The sequence below is a fragment of the Dunckerocampus dactyliophorus genome, chromosome 15 (assembly GCF_027744805.1).
Source record: "Dunckerocampus dactyliophorus isolate RoL2022-P2 chromosome 15, RoL_Ddac_1.1, whole genome shotgun sequence".
Classification (NCBI taxonomy): Eukaryota; Metazoa; Chordata; class Actinopteri; order Syngnathiformes; family Syngnathidae; genus Dunckerocampus; species Dunckerocampus dactyliophorus.
Window position 1 is genome coordinate 22886619 of NC_072833.1, and position 26594 is coordinate 22913212.

Below are 26594 nucleotides of genomic sequence, written 5' to 3' on the forward strand. Positions count from 1 at the left end.
TGTTTTATGTAAGTAGTCTTGATGACGCTACACGCCCTAAGAACGGCCTGAACACATTCACAGGGCAAAAGCTTTTAAACAGTTACGTTCAGCCGCAAGTGGCTGGTTGTCACGGCAACAAAGCCCTCCTTTCCCAGGAGGATCATATTTCAAATGTAAGAAAAGAAAAAAAAGACACTTCTGGCTGGCTGGCTCACACTGCAGCCTTTCAGCTAAAAGCTTTTTGTGTCGCCAATGGTAGGGGGGAGGGAAGATAATAGCCTCTCCTCCCCTTTTCCATCCCCTCCCCCTGGTTGCCACGACGACGGTGACATCACCAGGAACTAAAAGCTTTTAACCGGATTCCTCTCCCATTTTGAGAGCCCTTTCCAGGGGGAAGGGAAGGAAGTAGATTAAAAAAACAGACATAAAAAGGCTTTTAAAAATGGCTGCAGCAGCAGCCGGCGACGAGACTTTCAGCTACTTGATACCGACGCACGGCGAGAAGCACCGGCGGGCCCCCAACTGGACCGACGGCGAAATGAAAGCCCTGCTCTACGTCTGGGAGGAGAACCACAACGACCTGAAGACCAGCAAGAGGAACGCCAAGGTTTACGAGAGGATGTCTCAGCGCTTTTTCCAGCTGACCGGAGAACAGCGCTTCAAGGAGGAGATCAAGATGAAGATCACCAACATGTCCTTCCAGTACAGGTGAATGTACATAAACACCAAAACTACTCATTGTATTAAAGTTTGGAGCGTTTGTTGTTGCTGTTTTTAGCCGCAAAACTACAGCTTTTCTGATTTAAAAAAAAAAAGGGGGGGGGAGAGAATTACTGGATCCCCACATTTTGTAATTTTTAAAAAAGTTGTTTTTAGTCTTCAAAAAAAGATTTTGTATACAGGTTTAGAAAAATAACTCCACATTTTGCCAATTTTGTTGTTGTATTTAGCAGTGTGTGTTTTGTATAAAAGACGAAAAACTTCTTAAATTTGGGGATACAGTCACCCCTCGTTCATTGGGGTTACACTAGGTCCCCAACTAACGAACACAATTGGTTCCAGACGACCGTTCACAAGTCGATTTGTTCGTAAGTCCAACAAAAGGTAATTTTCCAATGATACAGGTACTACATGTACGTGTATACATATACAGTATATGTGTATGTATGTAAATATGAGTTTGGATGCAGTAGTAATATTAAACCAGGATAATGAATGAAAAAAACAATAATAAAAATGTTATAATAATACGTAATGATAAATGTTATTTACATTTGAAGAGGAGTGGTCGAGCATACGTCGTTGTGGTGGAGGAGGAGGAGATATTGAAAAAAGGACAAGTCGTCGTTGTCGTTAGACTCTTCTAAAAGAGGTAGTGTTCTGTGGGTGGTGTAGAATTAAGCAAGCCTAGTAACTCTTCATAAACTTTAATCACACGCTCTGTTCGGGTTGCATCGTACAGCTACAATTTAGCTTTGCATTTCTCCTTTACACTTTCTCCCCACCTTCTTCCTCTACATGTTGGTCCCATTAGCAGTGTCACAGTGCCCTCTACTGGTCAAGCATGTAGCAGTATAAATATTGAGTTACTACAAGGCAAAATACATGAAAATATAGACCAGTCATCTTGCGTTCGTATCTCCGAATGTTCGCAAGTCGGATGTTCGTAAGTTGGGGACCTAGTGTATTTGGTTCCATACTTGACCGAGATAAGTTAATTTTAGGAGAATTCAATGTCAATAAATGGAATATTTTTGTAGTTAAGGCATTGAAAACATGTTTACAATCTTCTCAATACAGGTTTTAACATTAGTAGAGCCCTCTAGACATGAAATAACAACCATATAGTCACCTTTACACTCCTATTACCCAATATGGTAGACATATTAGACATAAATAAGATAACATGGACTCACACGCCAGCAGAATTTTTTTTTTTTCTGGACAGCACACTTCCTGCGGTGGCTATTGTCTCGTCAACGTACTGTAAATGGGGCCCTGAAATGGTTTACACTCGTATTGCCCAATATGGTGGACATAATAACAGTAAATAAGCCATTTAAGACGTAAATAAAACTCCTGTTGGTGTGTGTCACAGTGAATTTGTTCCCTAGCGGACCTTAGGCCCTGTGCGCAAGGGAATGTTCCTGAGATTTTTTTTGTTGGCGGGTTGAAAAAAAGTTGTGTCCGTACTGTGCCGGATTAGCAAACAGTTGCACCCTGACGGGAACGAATCACTGAGTGAAAGCGATGTAATACACAAGACACACCTATGTGTGGCGCTGTGAACAAACACGCGGGCGGAACACGTGACACACCAAAGTCCGTTGTCTTGCGCTTTTCAAGGCTTTGTTAGATTTATGAGAAGTGGAATTATCATTATGGAGTATAAGACAACAAAAGATGAGGAGAATGTCGACTTGGGTGAGTTATCTCGGTCGAAATATTCAGACATTATGTTGCTTTATCGTCACAGCTCACTTCGAGGTGGCGGCGTGGCGATGACGTCATCGTTCTTGTATTGCCTGTCTACAAGTCGGTGTTTTCAGATTTTCCCACTCCTGGAAGTCGTTTTAAAAAAATACCCTTTCAGTTCACCCAGAACGCCGTTTCTGTGTGGATGAGTGGCTGAAATGCTAAAATACTTTGCCGTTTTGACCTGGAAACGTTTCCAAATGGGTAGCCCCTTTGTGGTAGGCGGACGTCGGAGGTTCAGAGTTGAAGTTTAGTTTGTCGTGGGTTATGGCCCCAATAGTAGCCCATGTTATTATTATGATTATTATTATTGTTTGACTATTATTATTGTGGCTGTTTTGAGATCATTCAAACCAGCCTGTTCTGGCATCACATCTGGCCATTGTCTCACCGAACAGACACCTAGTGGCCAATGTAGAATACTACATTTACAATTGGAAAGCTTCTACTGCCTTGTTTTTAGTTAATTTTGTTAGTTCATTGAGCCATTTTATGCTTGGAAATGCTGTAATTAATTAATAATTGAAAATATGCGATAGAGTGAGGGAGCGATGTACGAACTGCAATGTAGCGAGGGACAACTCCTTTATGCTTTTCGCTGGCTATACAAATTTTTTAGATGTTTTTCTTTGTTTTTAATCACAAAACAAAGGTTTTCTTCTAAATAGGTAAACTACAAAAATGTTCAGATACCGTGGTGTGAAAAAATGTTTGCCCCTTTCCTGATTTCTTATGTTTTTGTTTCAGATCATAAATAAATATTAGTCAATGACAACACAAATGAACACAAAAAACACAAAACCAACATGTCCCTGTGTGAAAAAGTGATTGCCCCCTAAAGCTAATAACTGGTTGGGCCACCCTTAGCAGCAACAACTGCAATCAAGCATTTGTGATAACTTGCAATGAGTCTCTTCGAGCGCTGTGGAGGAATTTTGGCCCACTCATCTTTGCAGAATTGTTGTCATTCAGCCACATTGGAGGCTTTTCCAGCATGAAGCGCCTTTTTAAGGTCATGCCACAGCATCTCAATAGGATTCAGGTCAAGACTTTGACTAGGACACTCCAAAGTCTTCTTTTCTCTTCTTCTCTATCCCCTCAAAGTCAAATAAAATCTATGGAACAGGAGAAGAGTATCTTACACTCCCTGGCAGAGAAAATCTGTTTAGCATGTAAGGGCATCTAGAGAGGCAAACCCAAAAGTCACTGTGGCTGACCTCCAGCGATTCATTGTATGGGAGATGGGAACTGGTAGAAAGTTCTAGAAAGTCTCCCATCACTGCAGCCCTCCACCAATTGGGGATGTATGGGAGAGTGGCCCAATGGAAGCCTCTCCTCAATGCAGACATATGAAAGCCTGCAGTGTTTTTTCAAAACACTACCTGCACGAACAGTAGGGATCTACCCTACATGCTTTTCACTGTACAGCGACAATACATGTACAGTCAAACTTGTCTTAGCGGCCACCTTTATAGAACGGCCACCTGCCTATTGCGGCCACTGAAAAATCCCCCGCAGCAAATTTACATGTTATAGACCCTGTGTATAGCAGTCACCTGTCTAACGTGGCCACCCATTTTGTCTCCCTTGGTCGATATCTGACCGCATAAAGCGGCCAAATTACCGACTCAAGTAGAAGCTTCATGCACGAAAAAGTTTCGTTTTTCAATCAATGAAGCCGTCGTGTGTAGACTTTAATTACTGAGTCCTAGCTCAGTCACAATCATTCACAAGATTCACACAAACTGTCAGTTGTTCCACATAAAAAAAACGTCTTCTTTTGAGCTTGCTATTTCCTGGTCAAACATGTAACTTTAAGAGCATTTGCACCAAAACATTACCGCAAAGTAGGCTGGGAACAGGACGTGCTCCAAGCGACGGTACAATACAATACAATACTGCCTGCACACTAAAACCATGCTAGCATATGTTTTTAAAAAGCAGCGGCAACAAAACTGAGTTCGGTTGTACTTAATTGATGTATTTTAGAATGTACTCACGTTATTTTTCATCAATCCTCATCCACAAATCCATCAAAGTCCTCATCTTCTGTATTCGACACAAAAAAAGCCGTCTTCTTTTCCGTTCGCTACTAGTCTGTTAACTTGTCAGTGTTATTCAGCTCCGAAGCAAAGAAGGAAACTTCTTCTGTTGCTTCTGCCAACTTTATTTATTCAACGCGGCCACCAGAGAGCAGTTCAGAACACACACACATCTCTCAGCATCGTCTCTCCTTCCTGCTTGCCCACAAGGCAAAGGTTAAACAAACCCCACTACATAGCTGTCCAGGCAATGCCTGTAACAAGTGACACCGTTTATTTCCTGGTGTGAGACAATGTGCACTGGTCAATACTGTAATGTCGCTTGTTGTGGGGAAGGAGAGACTCACGTCGCCGATGCACTTTAATGTCTTTATTAACAGCGGAGAACACTGCAGGACTTTACATCCACGCCAACATAAACACACTTCCCAACTCTCTCGAAACTCATAGCTAGCACTGAGCCTAGCTCTCCTGCTCGGGACGCCCACTGTCACTTCCCGTCACTTCCTGATGAACTAATACTGTAATGACACTCTGCAGTATAAAAAGTAAAATATTAAAAGCAAGCGTAAGACATTACTAGCACAGCTTTGGTCTGTGGGTGGTGGATAATAACAAGCCTAGTAGTGCTGTACAACTTTTATCCGCAGTCCCACAGTGCCCTCTACTGGTCAACATGAAAAAAAATCCCTTTTTTTTTCCTTTACTGGTCAACATTCAAACTGGACACCAACCTGTCTATAGAGGCCACCTGTCTATAGCGGCCACTTTTGCAGTCTCCCTCTAGTGGCCGCTATAGACAAGTTTGACTGTATCTCCAAATTTTGCAGTTCTTTTGTTGTTTTATCCATTTTTGTATACTAGACAGGCAGAGCTCTCCTGTCATATACAGGATCTTTGACTAGCGTTTTTTCAGTACCCTTAAAAACAGCAGAGAGCCCCTAAAGATCTTTGCATAGCAGTTGGTCATTTAAACGCCAGTTTCTTTCTAGTGTAGGGAAGCAAACAAAACACAAAAAAAATGTCCACTGTCTGATTTTTTAAAGTTTAATCTTTCTCAAACAGGCGACTTAAATCCACCATCGGAGAAAGCGGAGAAACACCAGACTGGCCCTACTATAAAGCCATCGAGAAGATCCTAAGCAAGCCCCTGGAGAACAGCAGAGGTTTGGAGCTCCAGGTTGGAGCTTCCTCCCAGGCAGCAGACAACCTTCTTACCCAGCCGGAGGAGGCCGCACTGGGATACCTGCCAGAATACACGGGCTCCTCGGATGATATGGAGATAAAGCAAGAGGTGGACTCGCTCAGCTCAGATAGTGAACAAACGCAAGGCTCCAGGTAAACCACAAACATTTTCAAACATTTGGAGATGCATGTTTTTTTATTGTATAGTGATAACACAGGCTCTCCAAATTGATTGTTTTTTGCTGTAGTACAGAGGAACCTTGGTAGCGTCATTAATTCGCTCCAGAAGGTCGGAGTCTAACCAAAACGGACGTTAACCAAATCAAATTTTCCCATAAGAAATCAGGTAAATCCTATTAATTCTTTCCAGAAAGCCAAAAATGTTAACACAATACACGTTTTCTTAAACCATCATCTTTTGGAAAAGAAAACAAACTTACAGTGTCACTTGGACATTGTGAACAGCAGGCGGCGACACAACAATTTGGCATGACTGGTATTTTAATGAAAAATATACCGAACCAAGTCGACCAGCTAGCGTTTCTTTACAATCCCGCTCCTTCACCGACGTCACTTAGGAAATGCCCCCTTCTGACGAGCTCCGACCAAAATGGCGGCTAGGGACATACAAATATTTAATTTTGACCAATTTAACGTTCGCTTTCAAAAAAATAACATAGAACATAATTAGAAACTATATAGAACTTACTTAAGCAAAGTTGAAAAACTTGTCAGTGACCCTTTCAGGTTACTTTTACCATCATTGAAGACGTGATTCTTGATGTGACTGAACACAGGAAGGTGGTGGTGGTTGATGTCGCTGCCATATGGTGTCTTTGGGAACAGTGACTTCTTCAGTGAAGGTAAAAGGAACCTTAAATGTTCATTTATCCCAGCATTTGTCATGGCGAGGCTGTACGGTGGCCTAGTGTTGTTGGCCACACAGTCAGGAGATCGGGAAGATCTGGCTTCAAATCTCCATTGAGCATCTCCGTGTGGAGTTTGCATGTTCTCCCCGTGCGTACATGGGTTTTCCCCGGGTACTCCGGTTTCCTCCCACTTTCCAAAGACATGCATGTTAGGTTAATTGGCGACTCTAAATTGTCCCTAAGTATGAATGTGAGTGTGAATGGTTGTTTGTCTACATGTGCCCTGTGATTGGCTGGCGACCAGTCCAGGGTGTACCCCGCCTCTCACCCAAAGTCAGCTGGGATAGGCTCCAGCATACCCTAGTGAAGATAAGCGGCATAGAAGATAGATGGATGGATGTGTCATGACGATGCCAAGAACAGAAACCGTTCTTCTAACCTCCACTTCATTAAAATCCCAGAGCGAAGTGAAGGAAAGGATCAATGATCAATGATCTAATTCCGCTACTCGTCGACGAAGACAACTTTCCTACGCTACCTGTCTTTGAAAGGGCTCATCGCTCTCCAACCTTCGTCAACAGCAATAGGTAATCGCCTCGCCCCATCCTGGTAAGGGTTTTACACTACCAAGAAAAGTTGAAGATTTTACATCTGACCAGGGAGAGAGGGGATCTTACGTTAATTTGATTCTGTTAAAAAGTAGCTTCGTGCTGCCAACTTCTAATATTCTCTGCTGTATCGCTTGACACAGAGTGATGGTGGAGAGGAAACCGAAGAGGTTTCAGTCCCCAGAAGAAGCTGAAACTCATCTTCATGACCTCTCCTCTCCACTTCCCCACGCTAGTGTTTTACTACCTGTCAAACATTTATCTGAACTACAGTGGTGTGAAAAAGTGTTTTCCACCCTTCCTGTTGTTTTGTTTTGTTGCCTGTTTGTCACACTTCAATGTTTCAGATCATCTAAAACATTTAAATATGAGTCAATGACAACACAGCCGAACACAAAATGCAGTTTTTAAATGAAACTTTTTATTATAAAGGGAGAAAAAAATCCAAGGTGATCATCAGGTGATTGCCTCCCCTGTTAAAACATAACTTAACAAAGATTAATTGAGATCTATCAATGTGGAAAAGATTATAAAGCCATTTCTAAAGCTTTGGGACTCCAGCAAACCACAGTGAGAGCCATTATCCACAAATGGGCGAAATCATGGAACAATAGTGAATCTTCCCAGGAGTGTCCGGCCAACCAAAATTTCCCCAAGAGCGCAGTGACGACTCATCCAAGAGGCCACAAAAGACCCCACAACAACATTCAAAGAACTGCAGGCCTCACTTGCCTCAGTTAAGGTCCGTGTTCATGACTCCACCATAAGAAAGACACCGGGCAAAAACTGCCTGCATAGCAGAGTTCCAAGACGAAAACCACTGCTTAACAAAAATAACATTAAGGCTCATCTCAATTTTGCCAGAAAACATCTTGATGATCCCCAAGACCTTTGGGAAAATACTCTGTGGTCTGACGAGACAAAAGTTGAACTTTTTGGAAGGTGTGTGTCCCATTACATCTGCCGTAAAAGTAACACCGCATTGCAGAAAAAGAACATCATCCCCACAGTAAAATATGGTGGTGGTAGTGTGATGATCTGGGGCTGTTTGGCTGCTTCAGGACCTGGAAGACTTGCTGTGATAAATGGAAGCATGAATTCTGCTGTCTGCCAAAAAACCCTGAAGGAGAATGTCCGGCCATCTGTTGGTGACCTCAAGCTGAAACCAACTTGGGTTCTGCAGCAGGACAATGATCCAAAACACACCAGCAAGTCCACCTCTGAATGGCTGAAGAAAAACAAAATGAAGACTTTGGAGTGGCCTAGCCAAAGTCCTGACCTGAATCCTATTGAGATGCTGTGGCATGACCTTAAAAAGACGCTTCATGCTGGAAAACCCTCCCATGTGGCTGAAGTAGGTACAACAATTCTGCAAAAATGACTGGGCCAAAATTCTTCCACAGTGCTGGAAGAGACTCATTGCAAAAAAAACAAGAAATCAGGAAGGCGCAAAGACTTTTTCATTCCACTGTATATTTCGTTATATATTATGGTGACGTATGTCCATATTTTTTGTTGTTTGGCTGCTGTGCTATAATGGCCCTTTCCGTAAGTAAATGTTAGTTTTTCATGCAGACTGAGCCTGTGACTACTTGTCTTCTTCTCTTTTTTGTTATTTATTTTGTTTCTATACACTGCTCAAAAAAATTAGAGGAACACTTCAAAAACACATCAGATCTAAACTGGGGGGAAAATGATCTTGAATATCTTTCCTGATTATAAGTGGGTGATGTATTAGTAACAAAATGATGCCACATAATTTGATAGAGAGGAGATCCCCCAGGACACCATCCGTAGTCTCATTAGGAGCTTGCCCCGACGTTGTCAGGCATGCGTACAAGCACGTGGGGGCCACACAAACTACTGAGAATCATTTTGAGTTGCTACAATGACATTTTAGCTAAATGGACCAGTGTGCTGCATCATTTTTTCACTTTCATTTTTGGGGTGTCTTTGATTTCCCCCCTCTATAGGGTGATCATTTTCATTTCTATCAAATGATGTGGCATCATTTTGTTACTAATACATCACCCACTTATTATCAGGAAAGATATTCAAGATCATTTTTCACCCAGTTTAGATCTGATGTGTTTTCCAAGTGTTCCTCTAATTTTTTTGAGCAGTATATATATATATATATGTGTATTAGTCTGCCTATTTTTCTCCGTTTGTCCATGTATGTGTGTGTGTGTCTCGTCTGCTCTTGCCCCCTACCCCACACATTACCCCAGGGGTGTCCACAGTGCAGCCCGGGGGCCATTCAAAAAATATAATTTAACAAGAAAACTATTTTTTTAACTGCAAAAATTAAAATATCAGCAGCAATCTCACAAGAGTAAAGTCAAAATATCATGAGGAAAAAATTGCAATCTAATGAAAAATTCTTAATTTTGCAAGAATTGTCATAATATTATGAGGAAAAAATTTCATTTTTGTACCAAAAAATTGAAATATTAAAGAAAAAAGAATTTATTATATTTTGAATTCATAAAAACAAACACAATTCATGAAAAACAAACAATAAAGTTGTAATTTTTGGAAAATTAGGTTGGAGAAAAAGCTCTGTTCCAAGAAAAAGTCAAAATATGTGAATAAAGCCATAATTATGAGAACAATATTTCCAAGAATAAAGTTAAAATAGTTGGAAGAAAAATAAACAAGAAATTGAAAAAAATAGCTGTAAATTTACAAGAATAAAGTCAAAATATTAAGACAAAAAAGTTGTATTCTAACCAGAAAAAAGCCAAAATTTTACGAGAATAAATTTGAAATATTATGAGGAAAAATAATGTCACTTCAGGAGCATAGAGTTGAAATACAGAGTTGAAAAAATCGCTTGTTTTTTAAGCAGTCATATGAGAGACAAAATAACAAATTAATTTGTCATTTTTGTAAAATTAAGTTTGAAAAAAAAACATATTATGGGAATAAAGTCATAATTTACGAGAAGAAAAAATATGAAGATTTTAAAAGAAAGTTGAAATATTTTGAAAAAAAACCCTGCAACAATGAGGAAAAAAGAGCAAAGAGCAAAGCTGATATTAATAATAGGCTTTTTCACCCATATTACAAAGCTGCATTTAAAAAATATATATATATGTGTGTATAACTTCTTAGCATATCTACGTGTTGCTTTACAAAATTTCAAAGTGGCAAAGTTGCAACCTTTCATTTTTCACCTGTGGCCCTCGCTGGAAAATGTTTGTACACCCCTTCGCCCCCATTCCCATACGTCTACTCTTTATATAAGGTAGAATTGATTATTTAAAAGGTTTAAACCAACAGGTAACGTGGGAACTTGCACGCATCTTTGAAAAAATCAAGCCCAAAGTCACTTCTATAGGTGTATCTGGCAACGCTGGTCGAGATGCTTTGTTTATATGTGGCATAACGGGTCAACTGGAACCGTTACTATGAAAAGAGCAAGTTTGCCCCCTCGCCCGCTAAGCAAAAGTAGCCTGGAGCTGCAAAACGTCAGCTTAAAACAACAACTTTTAAAAGTTTGAATGTGTCTTAATTGTACCAGTTACAACAACGGAACACAACAAATAGAAGTGCAGTGTGCAAGTGTAAAGGATGCCAGGGCTTAAAATAAGTAATGAAATTACTCTTGACGTCTTGTATTCTTTAGGGTATGATTTGAAATGCACTACTTTTCAAAATTTAGTAGACACATTAGGTCAGGAGTGTCCGAACGTTTTTCCAGCAAGGGCCACATATTGAAAAATGATAGGATGCAACTTTGCCACTTTGATATTTTGTAAAGCAACACATGTAGATATGTGTTATATATATTTCAAGAAAAAACAGAATCCCATTTAGGTCTTTGCTCTTTTTTTCCCTCCATTTTTGCTGTTGTTTCTTTAATTTTCCAAATATTTCAACTTTCTTCTTAAATAATCTTTGTAAATTTTCTTTTCTTTTTATTCCCATAATATTATAACTTTTTTCTTAACCTAACTTTCCAAAAATATAAACTTTTTGTTTTGTTTCTCATAATACGCCTTTTAATATATATTATATAATTTATATAATATTTTATATATATATACTGTAGCATCTGCTATATAATTTCTTTGCAGTAAGCATATACCTTGACTGTCATTGCACCACATTGTTATGTTGCCTTATCGCTTTCCTATGTATTCACAATTGGCAAAGACTACATTTGGAAAACAGGAGGTGAACAAATGAATTGCAACTAATGTGAAACGGATGTAGGATAATGGGGGTAGGATAACAAGGTAGGATTAAATAAGCTTTGCTTCTTCCTACTCCTTTTTGGACATGTAGAACTGTGAACTGTACTGTGTAATGTACTCAGGTGTAACTTTTATGCATGTTCAAAACCAATTTTACAACTGCTATTTAAAAAAAATTATGTTTTTTCCTTTAATAATTCAACTCTATTATACTAAAATGACATAGATTTTTCTCACATTATGAGTTTATTCTCATTAGAATACAACTTTTTTTCTCTAATATTTTGATGTTATTCTTGTAAAATTACAGCTGTTCTTTCCATTTTTGCTGTTTTAAATTGTTTTTTCCACAATAAAGAGGCTAAAGAGCCTCATGTTGCGCCGGAGCAGCAGGTTGCCAAACCCCGACCTCGACCTTTTCATAAATGATATCAGAGGCAAAATTGTGGCAGAAATGTTCGACGTTAACCGTAAAACACACTAAAAAAAACACTAACTGAGGTTCCACTGTTTTGAGACACAAAACAGCTAAAAACAACAAAAATCGCAAAATTTGGAGATACATGTCTTGCTGTCATGCATGTTGCAATATTTGGGTAAATACAGGTATATTCACATTTTGCAATTCTGCGACGCTTGACAACAATAGCACATGCAGGTACTGAAAAACTACTGTTTTTTTAATCTAGTTCCCGCCCAGTTTCCGCCAAGAGATGCAGCGCTAAAAGTCACGTAACCATGAAGCGGAAGAAGCTACAGCTCATGCGAGCCATGCTGCAACAACAAAAGCGCTCCAACCGAGCCATCGAAGAGACCTGCAGGGAGGTCCGGCGGGCTTTACACCAACAAAACCTGGTCCAGGTCCAGTGTATGCAGCTACAGGAACGCATGATGAACCTTCTGGAAAAAATGATCCTGCCTTCCTCTTCTTCCATTGCCACGCAACTAAGGGGCGCTAAAGAGCTAGGAAAGCTATGAAGTGTCCTTTTAGCGACATAGTTTGGCATTTCTGTAAATATATAGTCTTGAAATGTTTGAACTTTTCACTTAAGGACTTTACGTAAACATGCATGTGATTGTTTGCATTGCTGCCGAATTAAACCAAATAGTTTGACATCATGTTTTTGTGTCTTGTATTTTTTTTTCCTTCCCTAATGAGCTTCCGTAGACATTTTTACGTGATTTAGGATCTTTACAATACAAGGCATTGCAAGTTAATTTCACAATTGTATTTGGTTTGTTTTTATGTTATTTTGAGCATTTAGTGTTGGTATATTTACGTTTTATTTATTGTTTCATCTCAAATTTTTACACAACTTTCAGCATTACATGGAAGCCCGTTTCCGTTACGGAAAGAAAAAAAATATCCCAAGTTATAATTATGAGACGAAAAGTTTAAATTATGAGCTAAAAAGACCTAATTATGAGATAAAGTCATAATTATGACATAAAACGTCGAAATTACGAGAAAAAGTCAGAATTATGAGATAGGGAAGTTATAAATATGACGTAAAACATCGAAATTATGACATACAAACTGCGCATGTGCAGTTTCAAGACTAACGTTACAAGAATAAAGTCAGAATAGAATAGTATATAACAGTGGAACCTCGGTTAGCATCCACCCCAGTTAGCATGTTTTTTGGTTAACGTCAAAAATGGCACCACAATTATGTGTGTTATTAATACACTGCGTGAGTCCATCTGTATTCTTTATATATATATATATATATATATATTCCTTGTTAGCATCCTATGAGCTAGCGAACAAAATGGCAACCAGAACGAGATGTTATGTCGCCTGCCTATGATGTCAGCGGTTGACTTGCAAAAATGTTAACACAAAATACATTTTTATAGTTTAATAATTATAGTTTTATATGTATAAAATAATTCAAAATGCACATAAATGATGAATGAAAGGGTTAAATGAACATTTAAGGTTTCCCTTCACTGAAGACGTGACTGTTCTCAAAGACACGATGTGGCAGCGAGACACCACACAGACACCACCTTCCTGTTTTGTCATGAGTTATATTCCTTGAATTCCTTCTTTATCAAAATGCTGGCACTTGCAACTTTGTTTGGTTCCATTTTGGGTTACAGTATTGAAGTGAGAAACACTATTGAATTCAAGGAACTACTCATGTCAAAACAGGAAGGTGGTGGTGGTTGTTGATCTTGCTGCCACACCGTGTCTTTGGGGACGTCAAGAATCACGTCCTATGTGACGGTAAAAGTAACCTTAAATGTTCATTCATCCCTTTCGTACAATATTTATATGCATTTTCAAGTGTTTTTTGCATGTCAAACTATAATTGTAAAACTATAAAAATGGGTTTTGTGTTAACATTTTTGACTTTCTGGAAAAAATTAATTGGATTTACATTATTTCATATTGGAAAAATTGGTTCGGTTAGCGTCCGTTTCAGTTAGAGTCAGACCTTCTGGAACTAATTAATGACACTAACCAAGGTTGCACTGTATAAAAAAAATATATGTAACTATAAATACAAATAATGTCATAACATTGCATATTAGTCCACATCATATTCTGGCATTATTTTCATAATAAGGCGTCATTTTTCTCATGGTATTACAACTTTTTCCTCCTAATTTGTAACCACAAGGTATGATCTTCTTTTTGTTAAAGCACAGCCTATTATTGTACTTTATTGTAATCAAATGATGACATTTTGTTATATTATTATTGTTTTTCAACTCAAATTATGACATTCCTGTAAAACACCTTTTTTTGGTGGTGGTGAGTGGGTAATACTCTCTTTATTCTTGTAACAGTGCAGCTCTTTTTTCTCCCAATCATCTTATGAATTGGTTTGTTTTGATGTGATTCACGCTTTTAAAAATACACTGAACTGAGTAAATTCACTTAGCCTTTGTCTTAACAATTGATGTGCTTTTCAGCCGTTATGGTTGGTTATGTTGTAACATTTTCACCATTTAAATACATGTCATTGAGTAAATTTCCTTCATTAAAGACTTTGGTGTGTTAGTGTCTACTTTAATTTTAAAGTATTATTTTTATACAAGCTTTTAAGCATTGACCAAATATTTACTGTGTATGGGCAAACTGTGTATGTCACGTGATTTATTTTCACATAATGATTAAACAAGGAGACACTGGAGAACTTTGACCAGGAAATTGTATTTGTTTACAGGACATACTTGCACCATACTGTGCCGTATATTCATTTAAACAGTCACTATTGATATACATTTTAATTAAAAAAATGTATCATGGTATACATATAATTGGAGTTTAATGAACGGATAAACATAGCATAATGTGTTATGTTATTCAAAACATGTAAAAAAAGAAAAAAAAAGCTATAATTTGTGCCATACCTGGGGGATAAAAGACTTCCGGGTCGTCAGCCAATAGGGTCGCTGCGTTCGGTTTTTGAACGCTTGAGCGTGGCTGTGTCATGTGACGCGGAGACGTTACGCTGCCATGGTTACCGTGAAAGACGCTTTGTTCCAGCCGCCCTGTGCTCGAGAGCCATATGGCCGAGCGAGAATCACGGCACGTTCGGATGTATTGTTTGGAATAGTCTCTACTTATGCCGTCAGAATGTCAACTTGTATGCCGTCAACGTTTGAAGCGACGCGTGTGTTCGCCTTCTGACGCATTCGACACCGGGAGAGGTAAAGTTGAACTTGCGTTATTAACATTAGTGCACGACGGCAAGCTGATAAACTAGCAAGTTGTTGTTCAGCTAGCAGTAGTTTAGGGTTAGTTGTTGTGCTGACATGACTTCTTCCTGTGGTTTAAATGTTGTGAAAACGTTTAAAAACCAGCTAAACGTCTGCTTGTCATTAAAGTATTTTGGGTTTGAGGGGGGAGGAAAGGGGGTAGCCAGCTGGCACTGTGATTCGGGGGACCGCAGGGAGGGGGGTATAATATAAAAAGGCTCTTGTGTTGATCCTTGACATATAGTTTACTCAAATAAGGTGGATATTTGAGGGTTTGTGAATGCTATGTCATGAATGCGTTTGTAAGGTGACTAGTTGTTTAAGACAGTAGTGTTTATACCATACAGGAAACTTGTTAACACAAGTGCTTGAGCAATTTTTATTCACAGGAAATAATTGATTATTTAGTTCCTGAGTGAAACTGGCACAAACAATGTTTTAAGGACTGTGTTGTGATTGTAATGCAAGTGTAAAAAAAAGTTAACTGTTAATATGACATGCAGAGGCTCCAGTTATTATTGTTTTTGCTGTTGTGTTGCTATTGCAATTTTTTCAAAAACCTTTTTTTTTTTTACGATGAACTGAACTGAAAAAGAGTCAAAAAGGAAAAAAGCAGTAATGTAACAAAAACAAAGAATAACGTATTCGGATTTTTTGCATTATTTAGACTTTAGTCTTACAAAATCAAAGTCGATTCTTATTAGGGGTGCGATGATTCCTCGAATAATTTGAGTACCTTGATTACAAAAAATTATCAACTTGCGTCACTGACGTGCTTACGTGACCCACGCAGAGGACAAAGAGAGAAGCGGATGGCGCGGGAAGATTGAAAAGAATACGACAAGGAAACAAAAGAGAAGCAAAACCAAAAAGATAACATAACTAAACAGCAATTTGAACACCGAGACGTGTATCCGTTGTAACGCGGCACTTACATACCACAACAGCACATCTTATATGTTGCATCATCTCCTCCCGAATGGAGCGGAAGATCTGAGACGAGGTTAAATTAACGTAACGCAAATCAGCAAGATTAAGGTTACTATCCCTTACTAATAACGTTAGTCGTGTGTAGGGCTAGCTTTCTCTTAATTAAGACTACTGGCGGATGTGTGGCAGTTTATTATGAAGGTAACGTGACTTCATACAGGGTTTATTTCATCTGCAAAAACACAGAGCTGTGAGTGAAGAAAATAAATGGAAAATAAAAACATTTTAGCTTACTAATCAGTAGCTGCTCATTTCTAACAGACAATACTGTGTAATGGAACAAGGAAGTGCGTGTCTCACTCACTTAGTTGAGAGTAATGTGTTCCACTACACAGGGTGTCTTCATTTTACTTTGAACACTGCAAAAACTCAATATCTTATAAAGAATATTTGTCTTATTTCCAAATTATGCCAAAAAATGTGGATCGGGACATCCCTAATTTCTAGTAGGGTTGGGCGATATGGACCTTAGCATGTATCACGATATTTTTGGGATGTTTCACGATACGAAGATATAATTAAATTTTGCGGAATCTTAAAAGGTTAACCCTTATAACCCATACAATTAAATACACTTGTCTCAAATTGTAAAGCACATTTATTTTTTAAAGCACATTTATTATTGATTTATTGGTAACAAACGACAACACAACCTGCCACTACAAAATAAAAGCCGCCACCTTAAAAATGATTATTTTAAAACTTGAAAACAATGTTAAATAATATATTGGATAAAGTACGCGTCAGTCCCATTTCACTTTGTGGCATCTTAGTTTAAATTCGCCTCTCACTGCCTCTCCGAGCTACTGTAGCTAGCTGCTGTCAAGAGGTAAAGAGTCAAAGAGCTAGTGGCTATTATGTTCATGCTAACTTACTTTTATAAAGTGTCACTTCACAATCTTGCTCCCTTAGCATTATAATACTTATGGCTTGTCTTCAAAACACAAGAGGTGTGTCTTAGTTGTTCAACAGAAAAACCGTAGTGTGTCCAGTTTTAGGCAGTGATGCTATCACATGGCTCACCAGCTGATGTTGAGTTGTTCACCAAAGAATATTTGCTTCACCTCTTAGTATTTTTATAAGCGTTCTATTCAAACATGACACCTGTATTTAATGACAAATGAGCACACTGAGTGGAGATGTGCTTTGTAAACAAAGTGCAAATTAAATGTTGGCAGTCAAAACGCAAATAGCTCACCTCTCTTTTCCTTTTGTCAATGTAGTTTTAATAGTGCTGCAAGTTGGTTACACCTGTGCTATCATAACCCTGGACTCTCAATTTATTTTCTACACCACATATTTCTATAACAAAAATATTGAAATTATTTTATTTTGTTACTTGTGTTATTTTGAATTAAAAATATTATTGAAAAATGAATCTCCCATGTATTCATATTACTCTAAAACAGGCATCAAATTAAATTTAGGTTTCCGTCGACTAGTGATGTACTTTTGTACTAATAGTCACTTTGTACTACTGGACTAAATAGGTCAGGTAACAAAAGGCTCAACATTTTAGCCTCTCACTTTAAGTGCTCTCAGCAACTTTGCCATTAAATTAACAGCTTTGCAATGTTCTACATTCATGTTCTGCTGGTTGTTAAAAAAATGTTAAATAACTTAAATAAAATAAGTCATGAGAATTGTTATTTGTCATAAAAAAAAAATTGCAGACACAGCAGCGGCACGATAGAGCAGCGACAGTCCCATGCAGCCCACCACCACAGCTTCTGAAATCATAGGGGAAACACTGCTTAGTGTCTACCAAACGAAGCGTTTTGTATTTTTGACTGGGTAAGTGTAGACGTGCTCACTGACTCAGTCTCACGCTTCATGACACACTCTTCGTAATCAACTCTGTGTTTGCGCTTGAGATGGTAGAACAAATTTGTCGTGACCTCACCTTTTGCCGTCACCCTTGCTTTGCAAACTTTGCATATTACGGTCTCTTGCTCCAGATCTGCTCTATCGAAACCAAACCATTTCCATATTAGGGCCCGGTTTAGCAACAATTTTTTCGTCTGTAGTCTCCGCTTCTCCCCCGCCTTCAGCAACGCTCATTTTCTCTCTTTTGTTGTTTCTGCTCTGCCTTTCTCTGCCACCAATTGACCATGCTTAGGGCCCTATGAAGTCTGTCTTATTTTTTCACAAATTCCGTTTTATTTTTTCCAACTTCCATTTATTCTTTTGTAATTTTTTAGAATTCTGTTTTTTACATTTTACACTTTTTTTTAAACCAGGATAGCGTGTGTGTGCGCTTTATGGGTTAGTGAATAAAATGTCAGTTAATTAAATACAAAAATCCTGATATTTATTGATGCAATACATCCCAGGACAATTTTGTCCAGTAATTCAGAAATGGATGTAGCTTGGCTAACTCTGCTAATGTGATGTCAGCCTCTGCACATATTGTGACAAAATCTTCAACAAACTGTAATGCCCGTGCATAGAAAGACTTGTCTGTTTGCTATTACTAATCATGGCAGACTTTGTGAGCGCGGCCGCCAATGCAGCTGCTTTCAAAACATGCAATACATAAAATTACAACAAAATACATTACTTGGAACATTTTCAAAATGATTTTAATGAAGACATTAACTTGTGAACGTATGAGCCCCTGTAAAACCTGCGTGGAAGTGTGAAGTGAAGTGGGACGCTGTGTAGTAGTCTTATACTAATGATGGACATGGGAGTTAACAGTTGCATATATCTTTATTTGTCTTTAAAACGTATTACAGTATAGTATATAGTATATTATAGTATAGTATAATAGTCTTATAGACTGTAGACATATTAATGGATTTATCGATTATCGTGACAGGCCTAGTCTTATATTAGAGCATGGTGTACATGTGGATTAACAGTTGCATCTATCTTTGTTTCTCACAGAGATCAAACTTACACAACGTTAAAACGCTGTAATACGATCTCTAAAAGTTGCTTGAAAAAAACCTAGAATGTTCTCCTTGACGGGCCCTGATAGCGTGTTTCCGCAAGGACGTTATTCTCGTGGGGCACTTAAGTGTGGTGTTATATTGTTTTACAAAGTCACAGCTTACCATGGTGCGGAAAAATGTAGTTTGTTTCGCCATATCACTCGTTGTCTTCTGTGTTGCAGCCGAGTGAGTGTCACAGGCAGAGCTGCACCTCACTGGTCTGTGTGTTTATGTGTGAGGGGGACGGCCCAGGTACTTGGGTAGGGAGCAGCACAGAGACACAGGAACGGAATGACAGAATCTCTGCGCAGCAAAAAAAGTTAATATATCGGTTGCATATTCACCGCTGTTGATTAATTGGTCATACATTATAATGGGCCCGATTCATCGGCGGGGCTCTAGTAGAGAGATCCGTATTGACAATTTAGCGACATGGCCTCTATATTTAGCGAGTTGGGGTGCGCATTAAAAGTAAAAGACAGGAAGTGTTTCTTGTGTCATGCACTTATTTGGGGTCAACAAAGGTGAAGTATCTGCCGCGCAAGCGAGTGGGGGTGGAGCTCTACCTCCGATTGTGCGGAAGTGTCACCTTGCTATACAGATCTGAAAGCTGCATAAACCCTTCCACAAGGCAACCCAAGCCCCTGACCACCAACAGAGCCAAGAAGCAAGAGCTTGGATACACTCCTCCATCGCCTTGAAACACCTCGCCTTCCTGGCCAAACATGCATGGGGGTCCACAGTGTCGCCCAGGGGCTAAGTAGATAAGACAAAAACAGTGAGTTGGCATTGTTCAACTACAGGCTGGAACTATTAATGCTGCAATTCAGTCAATAAGGAACCTACAGTACATACACTACCTGCCACTTACAGTATGTATAATGTAAGAGTTAAATATTTTAAAGCGGCTGATGAGTGTCATGCACTCAGCCTGTGAGCTACTTTTAAAATGACCAAGTCCCAAAGATCTACCTACTGGTATAAACATAGAGTATACTGTATATATTTAGTATATTTATAAATATGAGTATTTACAGTATGTACATGTATATCAGGGGTGTAAACACTTTTTCAGTATGCAAATGACAATACACCGGGTTTGCCTAACTTTTCCCCCTTATACGGCACCACGGCACCCAATAGCACTCATCGTGAATACATTTTTAAAATGTACACTTAGTTTATGTGATAGGTTTGTCATGCATGGATGATCGGAATCGGCAGCGTAAAACTCTGATCGGAGCATCCCTATTAAATTTACATATGTTTTGACTAATAATAGGTAGTATTGGAAAGATTGTAATAGAGTGAAGCTCTGTAATTTGAACAGCAAAGTGGCGAAGGACGACTGTTTTTCTGCAAAGTTGTTCAGAGCTACAAGACTGAGCAACCATCTTGGATTGTGGCTCCACAGCGCCCCATCTTTCTGTTTTTAAATTTTCTTTTGTCTTCTTGTGTTGTGTTGGCAAAACCAGGAAGTAATTTTCCGCCAAAGATGAGGATCCAAGGACAACCAGAGGGTGCGAGGCGGCGTCTGGATTTAAGCACGGTCGGCGAGCTGAGGAGCATTGAGATCATCCGCGGACGAGCGGGCTACGGTTTTACCATCACGGGACAGCGACCATGTTTGCTGAGCAGCATCCTGAAGGGAAGCCCGGCAGACGTGGTGGGACTCAAACAAGGAGATCGCATTCTTGTGATCAACGGAGAAGACGTTTCCGCTGCTTTGCATGAGACCGTGGTACAGCTGATTGGTAGCTGTGTCGGACCATTGCAGTTGGTCGTTCATGCTGATGGACGGGTCATTGGAAACCCCATCATTAGGGATGAAAAATTTGTCATAAGCCCTAAGAAGGGTCTTTTCCAGAAGGTTCTCCGCACTGTCTCACATGATCCGAGCAACTCTGACAACTTGCATCACACGCTCGGCAGCAAACCGAGACCCCTGTCAGAACCGATTATGTCACAGTGGTCCAATCAGTGGAGCGTTGTGGCACAGAAACCAAAGGACTGGAGTTCAGTTTTGTCAGAGGATGCTAAAACAGACTGGGGCATTTTAAACATGACCCTAGTGGTGGGCTACCTGAGCTCTACGGAACTGATTCTAAACACGACGGAATCGGAGGATGACTGCCTGAAAGCCATCCGAGAGCAAATACGCAAGTTGGGCACTGAGCAGGACACCCATACCCTAGTGATGATGAGAATCACATTTGACTGCATCCGACTTTGCGATGACATGGGTGCCGTACTTGCCGCCTTTCCCACAGAGAACCTGGTCCTGGGAGCCGTGTGTGCTGAGGACCCTCGTTTCTTTTGCCTGGTCACGACTGCGCACATTATCGATGGCTGCGTCCCACAAGACGGTCCCTTAAGGGCCTCCTGCCATGTTTTCTTCATGGATCCAGACCTGGGGAATCATGAGGAGCATGTCGGAATTGCAGCACGCTTTGGTTTCGACTGCACTCCTGATCCGCACACCTTTGCTTGCCTGGAGTTCCCCCAGACCCCACCAGATGTCCTTCATTTTGTCATTGTACTTTACAGTGACATGGGGGATTCTGTGGAGAGGCTAAGAGCCAAACTGAACTCTGAGGCTCAGCAGCAAGCCAAAGAGATCAGCAAACAAGGTAACGCTGGTAGCAGCGGAGACAGCGGGATCAGCGGTTTAGGCAGCGCCTCACCCCCTGAGGAGAGGGATTTCCCTTCTGTAATCCGAAACCACCCCGGGGTCCTCCTCCCCACCTGTCCATGGGATAATCCTGAAGACCACACCCCAAGAAACCTCTGCCATAATGGCGACAGAACTCACAACAGTGCCAGCTCCCTTTCAGAGTCGCTACCCGGCCCCGATTCTCTCACTAACTTCTACGGCGGCCCCCCACCGAGGCTCAATTTCCAATTCAAGCCCCCACCTCCTCCACCCCTTCTCCCTTTGGGCAAGAAAACAATTGCGGACCCTCTGAGGGGAAGCCAGCGGTGGTTCTCTAAACCAAAGTGGCATAAATCTGATTCAGAACCGCATGTGACATGCAACAACAACTGGTTATCAAGTGTTACAAGCACCCAGGACCAGCCGCCTCCCATGTGTCAGATAACCCCAAACAGGTATCGCTCGGCCGAGATCCTGATGCAGCCCCCGAAAGAGGAATGGACCAAAAGGTTACTGGAGCAGAGGGAAAAAGAACGCAAGAATGGCAAAAATGTAAGTTACTACATGCAGAAATGTAAAAGATGTGTCAAACCCTGCCTAGCAACAAGCTGATACCTGCATTGAACCAATAGAATTTGAGTTTGGTGAGGTGTTCAAACCAATAGACTTCAAAATTGTACAAGAATAACAGGTGTAACGTCTTCTAAAGAGTTTGGCTTCTCAAAACAATATGCGTACAAAAGAATAATACATTTGCATCACAAAAATGCCTCCTCGAAAAAAATCAGACCTCACCAATCGCTCTGCATTACATTTGTCTCCCGCCGTATCCCTGCACACCGTTGCCTGTCCATTCTTGTGTATGTGATGAAGACGCGAACATCTTCTTCCGTGACGGAGCCACGGCCATGTTGTTTACGTGTGTGTTCCACAGAGGAAGAAGATGCAAGCATCTTCATCACATTGCTGGAAGACCTGCTGTACGTACCTGCTGAACCACTGCCACCCCCTTGTTTGACCTTGTTCGATTATGAGACCTTGTTCTCATAATCACAACTTTATTCATGTAAGAGTATAATATCATTTTCCTCATAAAATTTTGACTTTTTTGTAAGGTTATAACTTTTTTCTTGTGATACATAATAGAACTTTATCATAACATTGCATTTCTTTCTCAACATTCAAACTTTATTCCCCTAAAATTCAGACTTTTATTCCTCACAATCTTACTAAGTCTTAACCCTCATGGCTTTTTACATCTAAAGTTATGTAAAATGTTTTTCTCATTCAACGACAACTTTTCTCTTATGAACGTACTACATTTTTCTCGTAAATTATGATTTTATTCTCATTTTTTCTAACTAAAACTGGATGCTCGTTCAAATGTTCAGACTTTTTAGACAACATAACAAGCTAAAATGACAGCTTGTAAATACACTTTATTCTGTTAGGACTTTTCCATTTTCATCTTTGGTGATGGGGCGCACGGTGGCCTAGTGGTTAGCATGTTGGCCACACAGTCAGTTTGAATCTCCGTTGGGCATCTCCGGTTTCCTCCCACATTCCAAAAACATGCATGTTAGGTTAATTGGAGACTCTAAATTGTCCATAGGTATGAATGTGAGTGTGAATGGTTGTTGTCTATATGTGCCCTGCCATTGGCTGGCCACCAGTCCAGGGTGTACCCCGCCTGTCGCCCAAAGTCAGCTGGGATAGGCTCCAGCATAACCGCAACCCTAAAGAGTATAAGCGGCAAAGAAAATGGATGGATCTTCGGTGACACATTTGAGCACATTAGATCGTAAAAGTGGATTTTGTTTTAGCTTTGGTAGGAATATGACATATGACCACAGTCACACTTATGGGATTGTTGCATCAAAGAAAAAAAATCTTACTGAGCCTTGAATTATGTTCGTTGTTCATCTGGTTTCTGAGCTTGAACAGGAAGTATTAAACAAGGGATATGGGGTTCAATTTTAAGTCAATGGGTGACAGCTGTTGCCAGTTATGCCAGTTAATGAGCATACGGGCTTCCCAAGTGTTGCTTCACTGCTTATTGTCCACAAGATGTCACTGTGGACCTGTGTAGCCCTTGATGCATGCCCATAGCATGCCAGCTCACTACTTTCACATAGAAGTACATTTGCAGTACATCATTTTTGTGAAGACAGATTTTCTATTAGAACTTTAATCATAGGCGCTGAATTAAATTGTCGTTTGGAGTACTAGGGCCATACTAAAAAGAAAAACGTTGCGGCGTTACAACAATTTCTGGTCCATAGAATACTACACTCTGTTTCGTTCATTTGTGGTCAAGTTGGCCTTGATTAAAACACCTCCAAAAACCTTCAACAGCGTTTTATCGTTTTACGTGCATGCTGTGACCATGTAGTACACGTGGCAGACATCATTCATGGTACATGTCATACTTACAGTATTTTGGTAGTTTTAAGCATTAGCGGAACTTACATCCTGGGCACATTGATTTCACATAGCAACACAGAAACCTCGCATTAACTTTTCCAAACTCAAAAACAAAAACACAGCAGCGGTGACAGTAGCTCCAATATGTAGCGTTACCATTCAGTAAAGGCCTGAATGAGTGGGTGGTGAAGCGAGTCGTTAGCCGGCTAGTAGCTAGCCGGTGTGGTGTAGTGAGGCTAGCAGCTAGCGATCATACAACAGGAAATGGGCAGTCCTGCACAAAGGACATTGATTGACAATGGTCTACAGCCAATCAGAACGCAGGACACAATGGGCGGGTTCACCCTTAGGCGCTCAGGACTGTTGTGGCTCTATATTTACTGAGACAAACAGGACACATCTGGACACGTCTTCAACTCTCACATGAGTATACAACACCCTCTACTGGTAGCAGTAGTAAATACAACAACAGACACACACAACAGAGCACCGATAGATCACAATAATACACCACAAGGACGTGGAACACAATGCGCATTCATACGCTGTAAAAAAAAAAAAAACTACAAAATTGCAGTGAAAAAAATCTGCGAAAGAGCAAATCCGCGAAATGTGAACCGCGATGTAGCGAGGGAATACTGTGGTGTGCCGTCTGCAGTGATGCGGACTCTATTTAATTCCTATACTGTAAATCCAGTCTCGACAATGCATGTTAATCAATGTCAATTCATGTCATGTCAATCCTGTCACGCAATGTTCAACGGTTATGAAAATTCTAGATGTTAAAAAATGTAATTATTACAAACTAATATTATTTTATAGTAACAATTGTTAATTTAACAGTTCGAGCTATTTTAAAGACCAAATAGACAGTGTACTGTACTATATTTGTGGTTATGTGTGTTTTGTGTCATGGTAGTGATTTTTAGACGTTTTATGTATTTTATCTTCTTGCCAGGTCTCCAAATTTTGGGATATGGGCGTCCTGCGTGCTTCCAAACGGCGCTCTTCCAAACGTCTGAGCCTGGCACGATCGCTGGACAACCTCGAGGTTGGTAAAATATTGTTTCCTCCTCAGCGCTTCCTGTTTTTTACGTCTGACAAAGAGGTCCTTGTTTTTGGTTTTGGCTAAATGAGCACTACTGGTGCTGCATGACTCACTATCACAATCTCTCGCTAAATTGCCTTCTTTACAAAGACAATAGCTTAATTTTGATTGGTCTGTTGCGTAGACCACCATGTATCCCAGCGGGCATCTTCCACTTTTTATTTATGATTGCCTACTGCATGGGTGTCCAAACGTTTTCCAGCGAGGGCCACATAGTGAAAAATGAAAGGATTCAACTTTGCCACTTTGATATTTTGTAAAGCAACACATGGAGATATGCTAACAACGTATATCTATTTAAAAACAACAACTGCATCTTGGCTTTGTGATATCGGTGAAAAAGCCCATTATTAGTATGTGTTTCGCTCTTTTTTTCCCATTTTTGCATTAACATTTTTTTCCCAAATATTTAAATTTTCTTAAATAATCTTTGTAAATTCTGCGATTGGCTGGCGACCAGTCTAGGGTGTACCCCATCTCTCCCCGAAGTCAGCTGGGATAGGCTCCAGCATGCCCCCGCGACCCTAATGAGGAGAAGCGGTATAGAAAATGAATGAATGAATCTTTGTAAATTGTCTTTTTGTGATATAACTTTATTTCCATTATATTTTGATTTTATTCCCATAATATTATTTTTTTTTCCCCATACAAATTTTCTGAAAATGACAACCTCACAGTGTTCCCTCGCTGTATTGCGGTTCACCTTTCATGGATTTGCATATTTTTTTTCTTATTTTTTATTTTTTTATTACAGCGTACTGGCCCTTTAGCAAGAATTGCATTGTGGGAAGTTGAGTGTCTCTCTCTTCCCTCTCCCTCTCTCGCGTCCTGATTGGCTGTTGACCATTGTCAATCAATCTCCTTCGTGCCGCCCTGCCTGTCTCCTGTGCCATTGCTAGCTTGCTTGCTTGCTTGCTAGCTTGTAAATAAATCTTCAGTTCGTCTGCAGTGTTTTAACAAGGATACAAAAACGCTACAGTATAGCAGAACGGTGCCAGGACGAAAAGGCACAGTCACAGGAGTGAAATGTGCGTGAGTGACATAATAATTTATTGTGTTGATCATTCAGGTTGATCATTAAAATTCAAACGAAGGTTTGAACTTTCAGAGTGTTTAACAAGAGAGAAATGTGAGAAAATGTTATTGCCTGTCTGAGAAAGTGTATAAAGTGTGTGGTGAGGGGTTTTGCAGCCTTAAAACATATATAATAATTGTAAACAAATAAAGTTGGCTTCTTCGTGGATTTCACTTACTGCAGTCTATTTGGGGGACCTATCCCCCGCGGTAAACGAGGGAACACTGTATTATGTTTTGTTTGTTTCTCATAATATTTAACCTAGTTTTCTTTAATATTTCAACTCAATGCTACTAAGATTAGGTTATTTTTTTCTCATAGTATTACGAGT

The 26594-nt window shown here is 39.9% G+C and overlaps 2 protein-coding genes across 5 annotated transcripts in view; both read left to right on the top strand.

The window, feature by feature from the left end:
* The first annotated feature begins 320 nt into the window (after positions 1-320).
* msantd1 (Myb/SANT-like DNA-binding domain containing 1) lies at positions 321-13790 on the top strand. Its single transcript, XM_054754012.1, has 3 exons — positions 321-690; positions 5565-5837; positions 12053-13790. Exons 1-3 carry the CDS (start codon positions 425-427, stop codon positions 12339-12341), a joined length of 828 nt encoding a protein of 275 aa, XP_054609987.1. The 5' UTR covers positions 321-424; the 3' UTR covers positions 12342-13790.
* A 1080-nt stretch (positions 13791-14870) lies between these two features.
* Positions 14871-26594, top strand: part of LOC129168556 (regulator of G-protein signaling 12-like) — a 70146-nt gene continuing 58422 nt past the window's right edge. For 2 of the 4 annotated variants that reach the window (XM_054754002.1, XM_054754005.1), the window contains exons 1-3: positions 14871-15029; positions 20479-22208; positions 25039-25131. In XM_054754002.1, the coding sequence (XP_054609977.1) occupies positions 14945-15029; positions 20479-22208; positions 25039-25131 (1908 nt within the window). In that variant the 5' untranslated portion in view covers positions 14871-14944. Of the gene's footprint in view, positions 15030-17838; positions 19782-20478; positions 22209-25038; positions 25132-26594 lie in introns of those variants that run through there. The other 2 variants (XM_054754004.1, XM_054754003.1) reach the window with 2 other exon arrangements.

Bases quoted from the DNA above. Each gene is read 5' to 3' on its own strand.
- msantd1 (XM_054754012.1), top strand. From the start codon at position 425: ATGGCTGCAGCAGCAGCCGGCGACGAGACTTTCAGCTACTTGATACCG. The intron at 691-5,564 runs GTGAATGTACAT...TTTCTCAAACAG, and splicing joins AACATGTCCTTCCAGTACAG to GCGACTTAAATCCACCATCG. The intron at 5,838-12,052 runs GTAAACCACAAA...TTTTTAATCTAG, and splicing joins GAACAAACGCAAGGCTCCAG to TTCCCGCCCAGTTTCCGCCA.